Source organism: Sus scrofa, chromosome 9 (assembly GCF_054392235.1).
Source record: "Sus scrofa isolate SSC_HxYL_T2T_F1_AM1 chromosome 9, Sscrofa_HxYL_maternal_Yorkshire_Landrace_v2.0, whole genome shotgun sequence".
Taxonomy (NCBI): domain Eukaryota; kingdom Metazoa; phylum Chordata; class Mammalia; order Artiodactyla; family Suidae; genus Sus; species Sus scrofa.
In genome coordinates, this window is record NC_139391.1 from 120,774,753 (window position 1) to 120,793,532 (window position 18,780).

At 39.4% G+C, this 18,780-nt stretch overlaps 2 protein-coding genes across 3 annotated transcripts in view; one reads left to right on the forward strand and one right to left on the reverse strand.

The window, feature by feature from the left end:
- The window catches only part of ANKRD45 (ankyrin repeat domain 45), a 39,479-nt gene extending 26,100 nt beyond the window's left edge, over positions 1 to 13,379 (reverse strand). For both annotated transcript variants that reach the window (XM_013989610.3, XM_084977641.1), the window contains exons 1-3: positions 13,346 to 13,379; positions 4,905 to 5,289; positions 2,192 to 2,359 (exon numbers count right to left, since the gene is read on the reverse strand). In XM_013989610.3, coding sequence (XP_013845064.1) covers positions 2,192 to 2,359; positions 4,905 to 5,274 — 538 coding nt within the window. In that variant the 5' untranslated portion in view covers positions 5,275 to 5,289; positions 13,346 to 13,379. The remainder of the gene's footprint in view (positions 1 to 2,191; positions 2,360 to 4,904; positions 5,290 to 13,345) is intronic.
- On the forward strand, positions 13,235 to 16,664 carry LOC146400122 (uncharacterized). Its single transcript, XM_084977642.1, has 2 exons — positions 13,235 to 13,525; positions 14,125 to 16,664. The coding sequence occupies exons 1-2, from the start codon at positions 13,378 to 13,380 to the stop codon at positions 14,313 to 14,315; spliced, it is 339 nt and encodes a 112-aa protein (XP_084833768.1). The 5' UTR covers positions 13,235 to 13,377; the 3' UTR covers positions 14,316 to 16,664.
- The last annotated feature ends 2,116 nt before the right edge of the window (positions 16,665 to 18,780 follow it).

The following is an 18,780-nucleotide window of genomic DNA, read 5'->3' on the forward strand; positions in this document are numbered from 1 at the left end:
AATGAATTTTAGGAGTTTCCGTTGTGGCTCAGTGGTTAACGAATCTGACTAGGAGCCATGAGGTTACAGGTTCGATCCCTGGCCTTGTTCAGTGGGTTAAGGATCCGGCGTTGCCGTGAGCTGTGGTGTAGGTTGCAGACACAGCTCAGATCCTGCATTGCTGTGGCTCTGGTGTAGTCCGGCAGCTGCAGCTCGGATTAGAACCCTAGCCTGGGAACCTCCATGTGCCATGGGAGAGGCCCTAGAAAAGGCAAAAAAATAAAAAATAAAATAAAAAATTTAAATTATATAATGTGAGTTTCGCTTACAATATCTATTCATGGGGATCAATTAAATTCTTTGCTATCTTCATTTTGCTTGTATAACTAATCATAAAATTGAAGGTATTGACAGAAATATTGACTCAGAAAACATTTAGTACAAGAGGACAATCATGTATAAAATAATCTACAAAGTATAACATTTTTTTCTTCTCAAATATGTTACCGTCCCTCAATTTCCTTATTTCTATTAATTCTCCCAGTTCCCTTCTCATTTTACTGATAAGCAAGCTCCTTTGGGCTGCCATATGAATCTTCCTAGATATATCACTTTCACCCTCTTCTTCATCCACATAAAAATTGTCAATGGCTCCCAATGACTACATAAATGAAATGAAATGAAAGCACCTTAGCTTGATAGTTGAAGGTGTAATCTGACTGTAATAATAGCAGCAGCATTTTTCAAGTGTTGTTCACATACTAGGCATTGTGCTAAGTGCTTTATATCATTTCATCTAATTCTCACAACAACCCCCTTCCAAGAGGTAAGAACTATTATTGGCCCGCCTTTTCTAGAAATAAAGACTGAAGCATAAAAGATTTAAGTATATTGTCCAAGGTCACACAGGTTTCCAGTGGAGACACCAGTACCTAAACTCAAGCAATCTGATTCAAGAACCCATGTACTTTCTCTCATTATTCTACCTGTGCTGTAGTCTACCAGTGTAAGCTACGCCTTGCTGTTCTAGCAAAGAAATCTCACCATTTCCCCAACATGTCACTTTCATTCGCAGTTGTAAGATTTTGCTCACACCCTTTCCCCTTATACTGTGTATTTAAATTCCACCCTTTCCTCAAGGCCCACTTCAACTCTCACGTGTTCTGAATTCATGTTCTTTGACCATCACATAACATATACCACCAGCTCTGCTGTTTTAACCTTTAATTATAGTCTTTCTGATACTGTTATTTAACTATAGGATGTGTCTCTAGCTAATCATACCCCACCTAACACATATCCAAAGGGCAAGAACAATCAATTGTACCACAACAATGCTATGCTCACAGTAGGCATTTAAAAAATGCTTGCTAAAAACACAAATACGGATAACTATGTAAAATAAATGTCTTGAAATTCCTTAGTACTAGTTTTTTAACCAATGTTCGTATGCATACATAATTACACAGGTGTATCCTTCTGAAATCTCTTAAGCTCTATTCTGGAGGGTTGTGGAAATAAATAAGTAGTAGTAAAACTCAAAATAGTACACTTTTTGACTTCTGATTGAAGTATAACATACAAAAAAAGTGCAAAGTTTATAGTGCACAGCTCAATGATTTTCACAAATGAGCACACCATGTAAAGAGCAACCAAATTAAGAAGAATATTATGCCCTATAAGTTCCCCTCATGTCATAAAGATACCTGCTATTTCAACTTCTAAAACCATAGATTAATTTTGCCCAGCAAGCCATTTTAAATTATTACAATTGTTTCTACCTAGGGAATCAAATGCATTACTCAAATATCTGTTGTTTTTAAAAAAACACTTAAGGAATGGTCCACTCTACCTAGGTCTCTCAGAAAATGGCCTTGAACTTACATTACATATATATTCTTATGGAAAATTATTGGTGAAATTGTTAGAAGCTGGTAAATCAACCAGTTTCCAATACAGTTTCTATTAAGTACAATGTTTTAGGCCAAAAGAAAATTAGCAAAAAAAAAAAAAAAAAGAAGAAGAAGAAAAAAAGCAAGATTTCACATATTATCAACAGTGACTATGATTATGTCTACAAATACAACATCTTGATAGAAGGTGAAAATGCTAATCACCTCTTTGCTTTGTTAAAGACACAGCATATAAATGGACAACTTCTGGGAGGAAAATCCATGACTCAGGCAGTTTGCTCTCTTGTGAGCTTCCTTACCTGCCCAGTCCAAGAATTCAACACACTCAGTCTGGGAATACCGAGCAGCAACATCTCGAGCTTTTTCTTCCCGGAAGTTCAGAGCTTCTATATCAACATCCAATTCCACCAGGGTTTTCAAAGTTTCCAAACGACCCCAAGCTGCAGCACAGTGTAAGAGTGTGTAACCTGACAAACAATCCAGATGGGCAGGTCAGGAAGGCTACATTGTTTATGGAGTAGAGGTTCATAATGGCAATCAAGAATTGAATAATTACAGGGGGCCAGGCATTATTCTAAATGCTTTACATACCGTGAACTCCTTTAGTTCATTTAAAAAACCTATGAGGTCAAAACCATTATAATTCTTATTTTACAGATAAGGAAACTGGCCCAAGGAACACAGCCAGTAAATTATGGGTGCAAGACACCCACATCTTGTCTTTCTGATCTGCACTTTGCTCTGGCTCCTTAATGGAGCGAATCATACGTACTTCATGTGCTTTTATTCATTTACTCTTTCAATATAGTCCATTACACTAATATTGTTTCTAATGTTAAAAACAACCCTTGCATTAATGGAATAACCCAACCTAGTCCAATAAATGTTTTAACACACAATCACAGATTCAACTTGTGAATATTTTATTTAAGATGTTTAAATCTGTGTTATTAAATGAGATCAACCCATAGTTTTCCTTTCTAGTACTGTCCTTAACCAGTTGTGCTAGTTATATCTCTCATATATAAATTAAGCAGTTTTCCAACTCTCTTTATATTCTCTGGAAACTTTGTCCAAGCTAGAGATTACTTTTTCCTTACAAGTGTAGTAAACTTTATCTTTTAGAACATTTGAGTCTGGCATTAGGTCAGGGTGGGAAAATGAGGCACGTTCTGATGACTTATTCAGAACTATTATCAAATAACTATTGAACCGGTCAAGTTTCTATTTTTTTTCAATCAATTTTGGTAATTTATATTTTATTAGAAAATCATCCATTTCATCCGAGTTGTCAAATGTATTGTTATGAAGTTGTTTACAATATTTTCTAATGATTTTTTAAAACTTAGTTTTTCCTGAGTGAATGCTTCATTTTTAAAATTCCAAATATTATTTATTATATCTCTTCTGATATTGTCAAATATCAAAAATTATCAATATCATCACAGGTTTTTCAAGTCTTTCTTTTTCATTAAGCCAGATTTTAGGAGTTCCCGTCATGGCGCAGTGGTTAACGAATCCGACTAGGAACCATGAGGTTGCAGGTTCGGTCCCTGCCCTTGCTCAGTGGGTTAATGATCCAGCATTGCCGTGAGCTGTGGTGTAGGTTGCAGACGCGGCTCGGATCCCGCGTTGCTGTAGGTCTGGCATAGGCCGGGGCTACAGCTCCGATTGGACCCCTAGCCTGGGAACCTCCATATGCCGCGGGAGCGGCCCAAAGAAATAGCAAAAAGACGAAAAAAAAAAGCAAAAAACAGATTTTAGTTTTGTGGATCCTCTCTATTGTTCCTTTATTTCAATGTCACTGATTTACTCTATTATTTCTTTTATTCTTTTGGGGGGATTTTTTAGTTGTTCTTTTTCTAACACCTTGAGTTAAATACTTTGCTTTATAATTTTCAATATTTCTTATATTCTAGTATGAGCATTAGAATTTTAATTTTAGTTTTATTCCACAGGTTCTGATATACTGATCCTGCTGCTATTTAAATATTTCATAATTTCTATTATATCTTCTCTTACCAACAGATAAGCATGTTTTTGTTTCCAAAATTATAGGGATTTTCAGGTATCTTTTTGTTAGCTATTTTCTAACTTTATTTTATTGTGGTCAGAGGCCACAGACTGCATGCTACAGATTCTTTGATATTTGCTGATGTGTCCTTTATGGCCTGACATATGATCTATTTTAAAAATTGTTTCATGTCAGCATGAAGAAAATGTATAGCCTCTATTTGCAAAAGATCATTGTTTTCTTTTATTATCTATAATGACCATGTTTTATATTTGCAATCTAGACAAAAACAAGTGGGAGTTCCCACCGCGGCTCAGTGGTTAACGAATCCAACTAGTAACCACGAAGTTGGGCGTTCAATCCCTGGCCTTGCTCAGTGGGTTAAGGATCCGGCGTTGCTGTGAGCTGTGGTGTAGGTCACAGACACGGCTTGTACCCCTCATTGTTGTGGCTCTGGTGTAGGCGGCAACTGCAGCTCTGATTAGACCCCTAGCCTGGGAACCTCCATATGCCACAGGTGCCGCCAAAGAAATGACAAAAAGACAAAAAAAAACCAAGTGACTGAATTTAAAGAGCTAATTGGATAATGACTGCAAAAACTAATAAATCTTCAAAGGAAAGAGACAAAAATATTATTGGGTGGTTACTATATACCAACATATATGTGCCAAGTACTGTGATAAGATATTTATATTTATTATCTTATTTGATCTTCATAACCTATAAGGAAAATACAATTATCCTCTCATTTAGCAGATGAAGAAACAGATACACAAAAAAGATTAGGTAATTCACCCAAATCACAAAGCTAATAAATAGTGAATTCCATGTTCTTAACTACAATCTATACCACATCAACATGCACCACACACACATTCATATATATACATACATAACATATGCAAATATAACGCAGCCACATCAAATGTATCCAAATTTTAAAGATAATACAGAGCATCTTTAGGTAATCGTAAGTAATACTGATGAAAGAAAAATACCTCTGGTTGTTTTTTCATTCAGATTCACACCGTATTTGGCCAAAGCTCTAATCACATCACTTTGCCCAGCCATGCAAGCTGCATATAACAAATTTCTCCCAACCATGTCTTCTTCCAAGAGTAGCTGCATGGCCTGTTCATGGTGAGGGTTCCCAGGATCCTCAAATATCTCCTGCAGACCTTCTACATCCCCTGTGAGTGCAGGCTGTAAGAGGGGATTAATGGTGGCAGTTTCCTCTGCTTCTTTGGCTTCTTCTTTTTCTTCTTCTTCTTTGGCTTCTTCTTCTTCTTCATCTTCCTGTTCTTCGTGCTGTGAGAAAAACAGTGATTTTTCTGAACACTCTGGCTCTGGGGGTCCTTCTGACTCCATTAACTCCAAAAATACCTGAAACCCAAAAAAAGTCACAGAAATTACTCAAACAAATCAATATTTATTTATCAGTCAACAGACAACATGGACGGGATGAAAATACTTAACCGGTTCAAAATAATTTTAAAACAAGATACTTCATTCAATCAATAATGTGTACTGTGCACCAACACACTGCCTGAATATATACTAAAATGCTTAACTGTGATGTGAACATTAAATGCAATAGGAACAGAAGAAAGAGATCAACGTGAGTGAGATTCATGAGGAAAAGACTGAAAGAGATTGTTAAAGAGACTTCGCATGCCTAAAGAAGGGTCCATCTTGGGCAGAAGTGAGACATTCAGTTGGATCACTGAAGCCAGATCTTAAAAATCAGGCACATGGAGTTTCCCTCTGTGGCTCAGCGGGTTACACACCCAACATCGTGTCCCTGAGGATGCAGGTTCAATCCCTGACCTCCATCATAGTGTTAAGGTTCTGTCGTTGGCACAAGTGTGGAATACGTCGCAGATGTGGCTTGCATCCTGAGTTGCTATGGCTGCAGCATAGGTCTACAGCCTACTAATATACTAAGTGCTGTGTAGGCACTATGTAAACTACAAAGAAGAATCAAATTTATTTCCTGCCCTCAACAAGTTACAATTGTAAAGGAGAAAATATGACATGCACAAAACAAGTGTAATAAAGGATGACAACTAGGAATCACAAGACATGAAGCGCTATGGGAGTTCGGAGGGGACAAGATTATTCCAGGTAGAATTAATCAAAGAATGAGTACCTAACAGTATTTATTCTGGCAGAACACATATTAAATTGGGAATTATTCAGAGAAGAGTATCAAAGTCCCCTCATGTGCATAAAAATGTTTATAGCATCAAAGTTCATAACAGCTAAAATCACGGGTAGGAAAAAAAAACCCAGTGTCCATGAACAGGAGCATAAACTATGACATATTCACATAAAATAGTACAGGATTGTTAAAATGAAGAAATTACAATGATATAGCATGTGGTACAGCTTCTGACATGACCCCCATAGCCCTACCCCACACCTCCTAGTAGTCACACCCTTGTGTAATTCTCTCCCCTTGAATGGAGGCTAAACAAAGTGACTTTATTCTAATGAAGAGAATACAGCAATGGTGATGTGGTGTCACTTCCATAATTCACTTACAACAGGCTGTGATTTTTGCCTTGTTGGTATCCTCTCTCTGGCTCTTCTCAAGTGCTAGGATGGAGAGGGCCACCTTTCAAGGAACAAGGGGAAACCTCCGGCCAACAGCAGTAAGGAACGGAGGCCCTTGGTGCAATAGCCCATGAGTAACTTAATTCTGTCACCAGCCCCTGAGTGAGTTTGGAAGTAGATCTGCTCCAGCTGAACTCTGAAATGACAGTGGCCCCAGGCCATGCCTCAATCCCAGCCTCATAAGAGACCCTGAGTAAAAGACCCAACTAAACTGTGCCCTGATTCTCTTAACCCAGAGAAACTGTGAGATAATGAATGTGCTATTTTAAGCTACCAAGGTTGGGAATAATTTGTTATATAGCTATTAATAACCAAGGCACAAAACAATATGAATGAATCTTAGCAATATATTAGCTGAAAAAAGTAAATCCAAAAGATTATAGCTATCAAGATATATTTTTGTAAAGTTCAAAGCAATTAAAATTAAAATAGACTTTTCAGAAATATAAGTAGCACAATAACATTATTTTAAAAAAAAGAAAAGCAAGATTGAACACAAGATTCAGCATAGTGTTGAGGGGATGGGGAAGGATTCAGGAAGTGGGATAAAGGGAATCATACTTCCCTTGCTTCTGACTTCTGACTGACCAATCTTGCCCATTCTTTATGGCCCAACTTAAATGCCATATTCTTTACTAAACAAAATCTTTCCTAATAAGATCTAACAAACTTCCATTTATATTTCAAAGGCCAGATTGTGCCTTTTCTTTAAAAGAAGCAAAAAAGAGTTCCCCCTATGGCACAGTGGGTAAAGAATCCAACTGCAGCATCTCGGGTTGCACCAGAGACCCAGGTTCGATCCTTGGCCCAGTGCAGTGGGTTAAAGGATCCAGCATTGCCACAGCTGTAGTGTAGGCCACAGATGTGGTCTGGATTCAATCCCTGGCCCAGGAACTTCCATATGCCACAGGTGCAGTCATTTAAAAAAGTAAATAAATAGGAGCTCCCTAACAGTTAAGGATTTGACATTGTCACTGCTGTGGCTTGGGTTCGATCCCCAGCCTGGGAATTTCCACATGCCACGGCACGGCCTAAAAATAAATAAATAGGAGTTCCCGTCATGGCTCAGCGGTAACGAATCCAACTAGTATTCATGAGGATGCAGGTTCAATCCCTGGCCTTGCTCAGCTGGTTAAGGATCTGGCGTTGCTGTGAGCTATGGTGTAGGTCACAGATTTGGCTTGGATGCCACGTTGCTATAGATGTGGGATAAGCTGGCAGCTATAGCTCCAATTCAACCCCTAGCCTGGGAACTTCCATATACCATAAGTGCAGCCCTAAGAAGATAATAAATAAATAAATAAATAAATAAATAAGAGAGAAGCAAAACAAAAATTTTTTAAAAAGCAAGTTTCTCAGAGTTCCCACTGTGGCTCAGCAGTTATCAAACTCAACTAGTATCCATGAGGATGCAGGTTTGATCCTTGGCTTCCCTCAGTGGGTTAAAGATCTGGCACTGCTGTGGCTGTGGTGCAGGCCAGCAGCTGTAGCTGTGATTTGACCCCTAGCCTGGCAACCTCCATATGCTGCGAGCTTCGCCCTAAAAAGAAGAAAAAAAAAAAAAGCAAGTTTTGTAATTTTCCTGCCTCTATGGGCATTGACTTAGCCAAGGAACCATGACTCCTCTCTAAGATTTGATCCATACCTTATCTGAGATTGTTTAATTCAATTTCTTCATTGTACAGAATAAATATAGAGGAAAATATAATCCTTTTCAGTGCCTGGCATCGAACTCTCCACACTCCCAAGACACATCCCCATACACATACTTCCATTTTAGAGAGGAAAAAATTTTAATTTCCATTTTAGAGAATTATTCTAATGGAAGATAAAGCCAACTTCCCACTACAGAAGCCAGAGAGGCAAGATCCTCCTTCTCTGCATATCAGCACAAGCTTGTGAGCAGACACATAAGTTAGGCTCAGGCAATCAGTCCCAGGGGTCTTGACACTATTTGCTGTTGTTGTTAATCATTGCACTACTTTTTTTTTTTTACTGACATATAACACTGCATTAGTTCAGGTGATTTGATATATGAATATATTGGGAAATGATTATTAGTACAATAAGTTTAGTTATATCTATCACCCTGTATAATTACAAAAAAATTTTTCCTGTGATAAAAACTTTTAAAAATTGGAGTTCCTGTCATGGCGCAGCGGAAACGAATCTGACTAGGAACCATGAGATTGCAGGTTCAATCCCTGGCCTCGCTCTGTGGGTTAAGGATCTGGCATTGCCGTGAGCTGTGGTGTAGGTCACAGACACAGCTCAGATCCTGTGTTGCTGTGGCTATGGTGTAGGCCAGGAGATGTAGCTCCAATTTGACCCCTAGCCTGAAATCTCCATATCCTGTGGGTGTGGCCCTAAAAAGCAAAAAAGCGGAAAAAAAAAAAAAAGAAAGAAAGAATAAAACACTTTAAAAAATCTAATCTCTTAGCAGCTTTAAAATACAATATAGTATGTATTCAATTCAATACAACACAACATTGCTAACCACAGTCACCATGCTGTACAGTACATTCTGGAATGTATTTATCTTATAAGTGGAAGTTTGTACCTTTTGACCACCTTCACTTATTCCACCCACACCTACCCCCTGCTTCTGGCAGTTACCAATCTGTTCTCTGTATCTTTGAGTTTGTTTGTTTTTTTTTTTTTAGCTTCCACAAATATGAAACCAGGATCCTGGAGTTCCCTGGTGGCCTAGCAGTTAAGGACTCAGCATTGTCACTGCTGTGGCTCGGGTCACTGCTGGGGTGCGGATTTGATCCTTGGCTCAGAAACTGCCACATGCCATGGGTGCGGGCCAAAAAAAGACGAAAGAAAGAAACCAGGACCTTGACTCTTGAACATGGGACTCGAAGACATGAGGCCACTTGAAGGTCCTTATTCATAAGGGACAGCAAGAACATACTGATCAAATATCCCACTAAAAGAACATGCTGCAGTTGTTCTTGTGATCTGACCCTCCAGAGCTCCATTGGTTCCTGCTTACCCAGCCTCCCTGATCTTACAGGCCCCTGGTAAGTATAGTACTTAGACATAGTTCTTTCCCAAAATCTAATCTCCCCTTCTTTACGAATAGAATCCCACCCTCTATTCTTTAAGCCACATTTTTTAAACCAACATTTACACTGGAATAAAATTATTTCCCGATCTCTCTTGCAATATGGTGCCCAAGTAGTAGACAATCAGATGTAAGCAGATATGTGGTATGCCACTTCTAGAAAAGCGCAATTCCTTCCCACTGGATTGCAAGCATAACTACAGCTTGCAGAGCTAATTTAGCCCATGAGGTGGATGTCCTGTCCAAATACATATACATTACTTCTCTTATAACATACACTATATAGTAGTTTGTGATATCTTGTTTTAATCACGTAGGTAAACATTTAAATCAGATGATGCATGCACTAAACACACGGTGAGCACTTGGTATGCAGAACCTTACATCATCAATCCTAGAGCAAAAGCATCCATGAAGCAAAAGATGGTAATTCCATTCTTTTTTTAATACACAGTTTTCCTGTGTAGGGTCTGAGTAATTGATTTTCTACTCTATGACCACCAAACACTTAATTACAGGCAGATGATTGTGCATCCAGAGATCAGTTTAATCCCAGGTTAATTCATAAATTTGGGACCAAACCAGATCTAATATGGGCCCATGATTAAGGCCCGAATAGCCAAAGCTACCCTTGATACAACCTTTCTTCCATTTATCAATATTCTAGATAGTTAATTCAACTTCGTACTACTTTTACTTTAGAAAATAGTTTTTCCCATGAGAAATATGTAATTTATGTTTAACATATAGTGGGTTTTGAGTTGTTGTTAAAAGAATAAACTTTTTTTAATTCTCAATTTTAATTGCTAATTCTTACTGTATTTATAATAGTTACTGTATGAACAGATACTTTCTTTGCCCAGAAAAGTTATAACATGAATCAAAATTGCAGCTCCCACTACATATACCAAAACTTCATATAGAATATGAGCATGGAGAGGGGAGAAGGAGGGCTGGAACTCTGAAAGGTGGAACTGTGAGTCAGAGGGCCCTGATTTAGTCCTGATTCTCATCTTTATTAATTATGTAACTTTTTTGAACTCAGTCTCCTCATTTGCGAAATGAGAACAACACCTACTCTGCCTTACTGAATTAGTGTAGGAAAATAAGGCTATAAACTTTTCCTTTTAACTGTAAAGTGTGAACTTCTTTTGAGGCTGCTAAGGTACTAACAATAGAAATCAAATAGGTCCGAACCCCACAGGCATCAGCCTGGTGAGAAAGTCAGAACTAAATCAGCTTCAACTAATCTACCACAAAGGGGGCAAGAACACAATGGAGAAAAAAAGTCTCTTAATTAGTGGTGCTGGGAAAACTCAACAGCTACATGCAATAGAATGAAATTAGAACATTCTCTAACATCATGCACAAAAATAAACTCAAAATGATTAAAGACCTAAATATAAGACCAGATACTATAAAACTCTTAAAGGAAAACATGGGCAGAACACTCTGACATAAACCTCAGCAGTATCTTCTCAGATCCATTGCCTAGAGCAAAGAAAATAAAAATAAAAATAAACAAAGAGAACTAAAGAAACTTAAAAGGCTTTGCAGAGCAAAGGAAACCATAAATAACACAAAGACAACCCAAAGAACAGGAGAAACTATGTGCAAATGAACCAACTGACAAGGGATTAATCTTCAAAATATATAAACATCTTTTGCAGCTCAATATAAAAAAAAAAAACTCCAACCAAAAAAATGGGCAAAAGATCTATCAGATATTTCTCCAAAGAAGACATACAGATGGCCAAAAAATACATGAAATGATGCTTAACACTGCTCATTATTAGAGAAATGCAAATCAAAACTACTATGAGGTACCACATTATACCAGTCAGAATGGTCATCATCAAAAAGTTTACAAACAATAAATGCTGGAGAGGATGCAGAGAAAAGCAAACCCTCTTAGACTGTTTGTGGAAGTGTAAATTGGTACAACCACTATGGAAAACAGTATGGAGGTTCCTCAAAAAACCAAAAATAGAACTACCATATGATCCAGCAATCCCACACCTGGGCATCTACCCCGAGATAACCATAATTCGAAAAGATACATGCACTCCAACGTTCATTGTAGTACTGTTTCCAACAGCCAAGACATGGACACAACCTAAAAGTCCATGAACAGAGGAATGGATAAAGCAGATGTGGTACATAAAAAGAAGGAATATTACTCAGCCATTAAAAAAGAATGAAATAATGCCATTTGCAGCAACATGGATCGACCTAGAAATTATCATACTAAGGCAGACAGTGAAAGACAAACATCATATGGTATCACTTATATGTGGGACCTAAAAAATGATACAAAAAAAAAAAAAAAAAAGAGTCCCCGTCGTGGCTCAGCGGTTAGCAAACCTGACTATCATCCATGAGGACTCAGGTTACATCTCTGGCCTCCCTCAGTGTGTTAAGGAACCGGCGTTGCGGTGAGCTGTGGCTCAGATCCAGCGTTGCTGTGGCTGTGGCTTAGGCTGGTGGCTACAGCTCCTATTGGACCCCTAGCCTGGGAACCTCCATATGCCGCAACTTCGGCCCTAAAAGACAAAAAGACCAAAAATAAATAAATAAATAAAAATTAAAAAGGATATAAATGAACGTATTCGCAGAACAGAAACAGACTCAAAGAGCTTGAAAACAAACTCAGGGTTAAGGGTGGGTGGGAGGGATGGACTGGAGGTTTGGGATTAGCATATGCACACTGAGGTACATAGAATGACTGGTCAGTGGGGACGTGCTGTATAACACAGGGAAATCGACCCAATATTCTGTGATAATCTATCTGTGGGGAAAGGGAATCTAAAAGAGAATGAATGTGTGTACAAGTATAACTAAATCACTTTGTTGCACAGCAGAAATTATCACAACCTTGTGAATCAACTATACTGCAATAAAACTTTTAAAAATGAAAAAAAAAGAAGTATATCAGCAATGACAGAGTGAGATAAGTGACATTGTGGAGATAAGCAGAGAGTTTTGAGAGTAAAGAGGCTGAACCTCTCAATTAGAGGTCCAGTGGAGAGGTCGCAGAAAGGCTTCCCAGAAGAGGTGATACTTCAGCATAGAAAATCGAGAGTCTTAAAAGGAGAAATGGGTAATCCAAGGAATGGGTTTTAGCATAAACAAAGGGCAAGGAGGCAGACAAGACAGTCTGAAATTGTGGTAGATGAATAACTCTTAAGAGCCTTTTAAGCCAACTGACTATTTCCTTCCAAAAAAAAAAAAAAAAAAAAGTAGTCCCTGGCTGCAGGTTAAGAATCTAGTGTTGCCACAGCTGTGGCTCGTATAAGATCCTTGGCTTAGGAATTTCCATGGGCCGCACCTGCAGCGGAAAACGAGGGGGAGAAAAACCAAAAAACAAAACCGTAGTCCCTTGAGGAGTTTAAATCCCAGCTCTACAAGAAGGCCTTAAAGGGCAGTCCTGGGCGCCGAGGGTTAAACAAAGCGAAAGCCAGACGAGGATGCATAGAGTGGCAGCCTCAAGGAGAGAATAGGGAGGTCCGGAGGAGGGGGCACTGGTCCCCTCTGGGCACCAAAGTTCGCCTTTCGGCCTGAGGCCCCAGGGACTGCCCGCGGGGCGGGGCCCGCTACGCAAAGCTCGGGGCAGAGGCAAAGCCTGAGGAGGCAGCGGTGGAAGCCCATGTTCCTCCAGCACCAGCCGCGCAGCTTCGCTGGGGGAGATACCCAGCTACCCATGCCCACCCGAGCGCCCACCCCCGGCCCTGGGTCTGGAGACCCCCGACTCACCGCTTCCTAGGCCGAGGGCTAGCAAGGTTACCATGGCGACGGCGCACACGGCGCGGCAGCACCGCCCCCCTGCCGCTGCGCGTGGAGGTCTTGGTGGCAGGTGTAGGAAGCAAGGGACGAAAGATGTAGGGGAATTCATGAAAACAATTAAAATCGTTGTGTTCGGACAGCGGCGTGCAGGTTTGTTTGTTTTTAATTTCGTAAGTTTTCTTTAATAGGGCCTATATTTATTTTGCAATTTTAAAAATAAAATTTAAATACAAGGTGTGAGCATTGTGGCCAGTCTGTTTTAGCCTTCTCTATGGCATTTAAACGAAAGAATTTTCGGAAAATATGAGGATGCATTTTAAAACCAGGAAAGATTGTAATTAAAATGGACAACTTGCTTAATTTTCTTGTCTTTTTAGGGCTGCACTCATAGCAAATGGAGGTTCCCACACTAGGGGTTGAAGCCGCTGGCCTACGCCACAACCACAGCAACACAGGATCTGAGCCACATCCGCGACTTTCACCACAGCTCACGGCAAGCCAGATCCTTAACCCCCTGAAGGAGGCTAGGGATCATGGATGCTAGTCAGATTTGTTTCTGCTGAGCCACAAGGGGAACTCCTTAATTTTCTAGTCTACTGAGGATATATCACCTATGGTTTATCGTTACTGTCACAAGAAGAAGCGTTTCCTCGTACCTCCCAAGTGCCAACTATGGCAGCAGCAGAAGCAGCTTGGAAACCATATCTCTTTTTAAATTTAAGATCTGAAACAATCCACTTTTTAAACAGGAGGAAAGTGGAACAAGAACATCGAAAGAAACCAGAAGAGAAGGTCTGAGCTTACCTGGAAATTATATAAATATTCACATTCATCACAGAGCAAAGACCAGGAAGTTTGTGCTGAAGACAAGTGTGAAGGGAAACATTCATTTCTTTACTATTTTTACAAGGAAATCATTAAGGAGCAGGTAATATTTTAGAGGAACTCTAAACATTTAAGCTGAAGGCTGAATAGCCTAGTTTTAAAATGAATACTTGGCCTAAGGTCCAAGAAAAATATCACTATCATAGACCTGAATTTCTGGAATGCATTAATAATTTTGAAAAAATCTAAACTGTAATTATTAACGCTTCTTATTTTCATAAGTTGTGGTAGTCAGAATTGTAGAGTTTGACATTGTAGACAGAAACAATAGTCCAAAAGCTTTGTCAACTGCTAGCTTACTCCTGTAATCACAATACACCATATTTGCTCTACTAAATACTCACTTCCTACTGAAGTTCATGAAAAAAAGACATTTTAGGCTTTTAACTTTTAATATGTTGTTTTTCATAGTCTTTAGTTTGGGGAGAGAGTTTTTTAATGTCTGGTTGGAAGATGACTTATGATGCATCATTGTGCATGATTCTGTTTTTAATTAATCATCACTGGATGTGAAGGATTCTCAAATACAATTGTGTCTTGGAAGTCTTAAATTGAATTAAATAACTTAGAGTTATTAAAAGTATACTTTTAGTTCTCTGAATGTTAGAAAGGGTGGGAAAGCGCTAAATAGGTCTGAGAAACCTAAAAGCAAGAGGGCCTTCTCTTCCTACGTCCATGTCAGAAACAGCTACGTGATTCATTTGAGCTATAGGTTAGAAAGAGCCTTAGGAGAGAGAGATCCCTGCCTCAAGGGTGGCCCAGATGCAGCAGAGACATTTCTGTAATCAACTTGAACTCCCATCCCCCACCCCAAAACTTGGAATGAGAATACTAAGAAGCGCCATTGGGGAAGTCTGCTTGTGGTGCAGCGGGTTAAGGATCCCAAGTTGCCACAGTTGTGGCACAGGTTGCAACTGTGGAGTTGGTTTGATCCCTGGCCCAGGATGCCAAGGGTGCAGCCAAAAAAAAAAAAAAAAAAATCCATTGGATCTGAAGGAGACAAATGAATGTACCAGAGACATGTCAAGGATACCTGAAGGTACTAATGATGGGAGTCCTGATAAAACTTGAGGGCCTGGTGTACAAATGACTTCAGGAGCAGATGAGATAAGAACTATTCAAGCCCCCCCCCCCCGAAATCAGGTCAGCTGCAAAAAATTATGGTAGAGTGGTTTCCAAATTGATTGAAATTAATTTTTTCTCTCTAGGAGAATGGATCATCCAAATAGAATTTAAATCATTTCAATGTTATTATATTTCCTAAATTCCATAGTTTATAGACTAGTAATCATGTTCTTTATACAATTTAATTTCTGATGAAACAACAGGATAAACTACCTAGATGAGAAAGTTACTCCAAGGTAACTTAGTGTACTATATTAATATTTATATTTCATTGGCTGAAGGCCTATCGTATACTGAGTATATGTATTTAATCCTCAGAGCAACTCTGTGAAGGTAGTAGTATTCTTCTACAAACTGACGCTTGGAAAATTTGAGTCACCTACCTAAGACCACACAGCTAGGAAAGGGCTGAACCAGGATATGAACCTAGGTCAGTCTAGTTTAAATCACAACGGCATTGCCACTGGTTAGCTATAAACTAATTACATATTAGAGGATGCCCATCCAAAATGATAATTTTAAAATAATCTATCTTGGAGTTCCCTGGTGGCCTAGAGGTTAAGGATTTAGCATTGTCACTGCTGTGGCTCAGGTTTGATCCCTGGCCCAGGAATTTCCACATGCTGTGGGTGCAGCCAAAAAGAAAAAAAAAAAAAACTCTATTGAGCCATTATTTTAGCAGTAATTATGTAATATTAATGCCCCTCCTGATGTATGACTAAAGGACCATTTTAGCGTATAGCTAATCTCCACAACTGAAACATGAAGGAGGAGGTACTGAACATCTATTGTTTCTGCCTGTGCACATTTCCTCTTCTGCTTGCAGCACAGTTTTCTAGTAGGGAACTCCTTGGGCACACTCTCAGCCTATGTGGTTTGGGTGGGACTGATTCCACTCCAGATTAAGTATTGGCCAAGCCCTAGGCACAGTGATTAGGGCAGGGAAAAGCATGGAACAGAGACCAGTGTAACCAAAGCTAATTCTGAATTTTTGCTAGAGCAGTAAGTAAATAGGTTTGGTTGGTTAGTTGGTTGGTTTTAGTAGGGGTGATAAGAGGAGGTCAACCTGAGTTGCCAGTAACCATCTTGCCATCAAGTGGAGAGCGCTTGACAGAGCAACGAAAGAGCCAAGAAGTGTTCATGAAGTGAGCATGAGATTGAATCCTGAGATCATCACTTGAGTCCCAGGACTAGACATGTCTGAAGTCATATTTTACCCTTGTGTAAGTCAGTAAATCACGTAAGTCAATAAATTATTTTTTTCTAATTAATCCAAAAAGATTGAATTTTCATTACCTGTAACATCAATGTTTCATAATATGGAGGGGGAAAATATAGTACAAGTTTATTTTAGAAACATGCCATCCCTAGGGATAAATACATGAAATTTGGGAAGGATGATTTTACAGTTATGTGTTTCACTTGTGGATAAACAACTATGCTTGAATATTATTGGTTAGTCAATCAATGTTAACCTGGAGGCAGGTTTCTAGTAAAATGCCCTAGTGTTCTCTCACCCTCTCCATTTCACCATCTTTGTGTCAGTAACTTAAAATATAACTCTACAAGGCGTACTTATCAGATAGCCCAAGGTTTGGAATAATAAGTAATAGAGGATAGCAGAGTGAAAATCCAGAACCAAGAGATAACTAGAAATTCAACAGGCAAAGAAATGGGAAAAGGCATTCCAGAAGAAATGTGTGAAAGTACATGGAGACACAAAATAAATAGCAAAGTGCACTAGTAAATACCTAAGTAGGTTGAAATAGCAAGAGAGTATGTGGTTGGGAGAGAGATAAGAGATGCAGTCAGAGGGATTGGAAGAGGTCAAACAGCAATGTGGAGAATGGTTTGGAGAGGACAAGACCGCGGAACAAAGAGGAGCCGACAAAGCTGACCCCCTAGTTTCTGTCTTGTGTGATCAGGTGGCTTGTGGTTGCGTAAACAGAAGAGATTTTGAAGGGCAGGTTAAGTATCAAGATGATGAATTCAGTCTTAGAAAGGAAAAGGTAGAAATATCAGTGTGCCTCCAACTAACATATATTTGAAACCAAAGCTTAGTAGACAAGACTAGGATATAAATATAGATTTGGGAGCCATAGGCATATAAAAGTTAACAAAAACCTACAAAGAAGACGAAGTCATCCAAGGTAAATAAACAAAAGAACAGAGGGCTTAGGACAGCCCAGGAGAATGATTCCAAATTAACTAAACTCCCTTAATTCAACTCTATATTCTGCCCCTTTAATCCAGCACTCTCAGAGTTCAATCCCATATGTACTTAGGTTCTGAACTCCTAGGATATATTCCCTTTTACTCTATTATTATGTGTTGCTTCCTGGATCCTGAACTCATTAAGGTAAAATCTCTTTCCTTCGTTATCAGGTCCACACATCCCCAGCCAGGTTAGTTAGTGAGGTAACTCTAGTTATTAGCCTAATGGTAAGCCTAGCTAAGGAAAAGCAGAACTGACCATGAAAGGGCTCAATTGTCCTGCAAGAAGGGAGGAGCCCTAGGGAGGTGGGAGTCCTTTCTTTGGCTCATGGACCTGACCTTTTCGAATTAAATATTTTTAGGGGCATGAACCCCAATTCCATATGTCAGGGTCCCACGCTTTCCCAGTTAACATCATATCCTTGGCCTACCAGACTTGCCAGTATTGGGAGTTTGACCTTCTTCGAGGCCCTGCTACTCTTATGATTAAGCCCTGGACCTGATCCTCAGCTTTTTCTGCTCTTCAGTTGCAAAAAAAGAGAACTTCTACATTTTTTTACCTAGGAAATCCTTTAGCATTCATGTTTAGTTTTTACTAGCCAATTAATCACTCCCTATATTTCTTTAGAGAGCATCAAATGAGCTTAGCAACAGCCCACCCATATTTCTTCCTTCTATCTGTAACACCTGATACACTGCACCCACTAGAGTATTTCCTCCCCAACAGTTTGCTAATACTGAAAATTTTTAACAAACGTGCTGCAATTGTGTCAGGGATCATTTGCACTCTTTCCACCACCAGTAATAATATCTTCTGCCAGCTTGGCAGCAAGTGCTCCAATAGCACCATCTTAGACTGCTTCTTGACCCACTCCTGGCCTTCCTGGCACAACTGTCAAATTGGGTGCCTCAGGAAGCATATTTTGAGGTGGTATTTAGCCTGCAAGCAATTTATTAGGGAGTGCTCTTGGAATCAACAGCTGGAAAGAAAGGTAGGGAAATCGGGCAGAGAGAGAATCTGGGCTGTGATATGCAGACCCTCTGGGAAGCTCTCAAGTTGGGTGGCCCTTCAGAGCTGTCCCAAGATGGGGCAAAGGAGATGTACCTTGTACCCCTGCATAAACCAGTGAGTGGCTGCAAGCTACCCCAGGAAGGAAGCGAGCCCTTGCACAGGAAGCCCC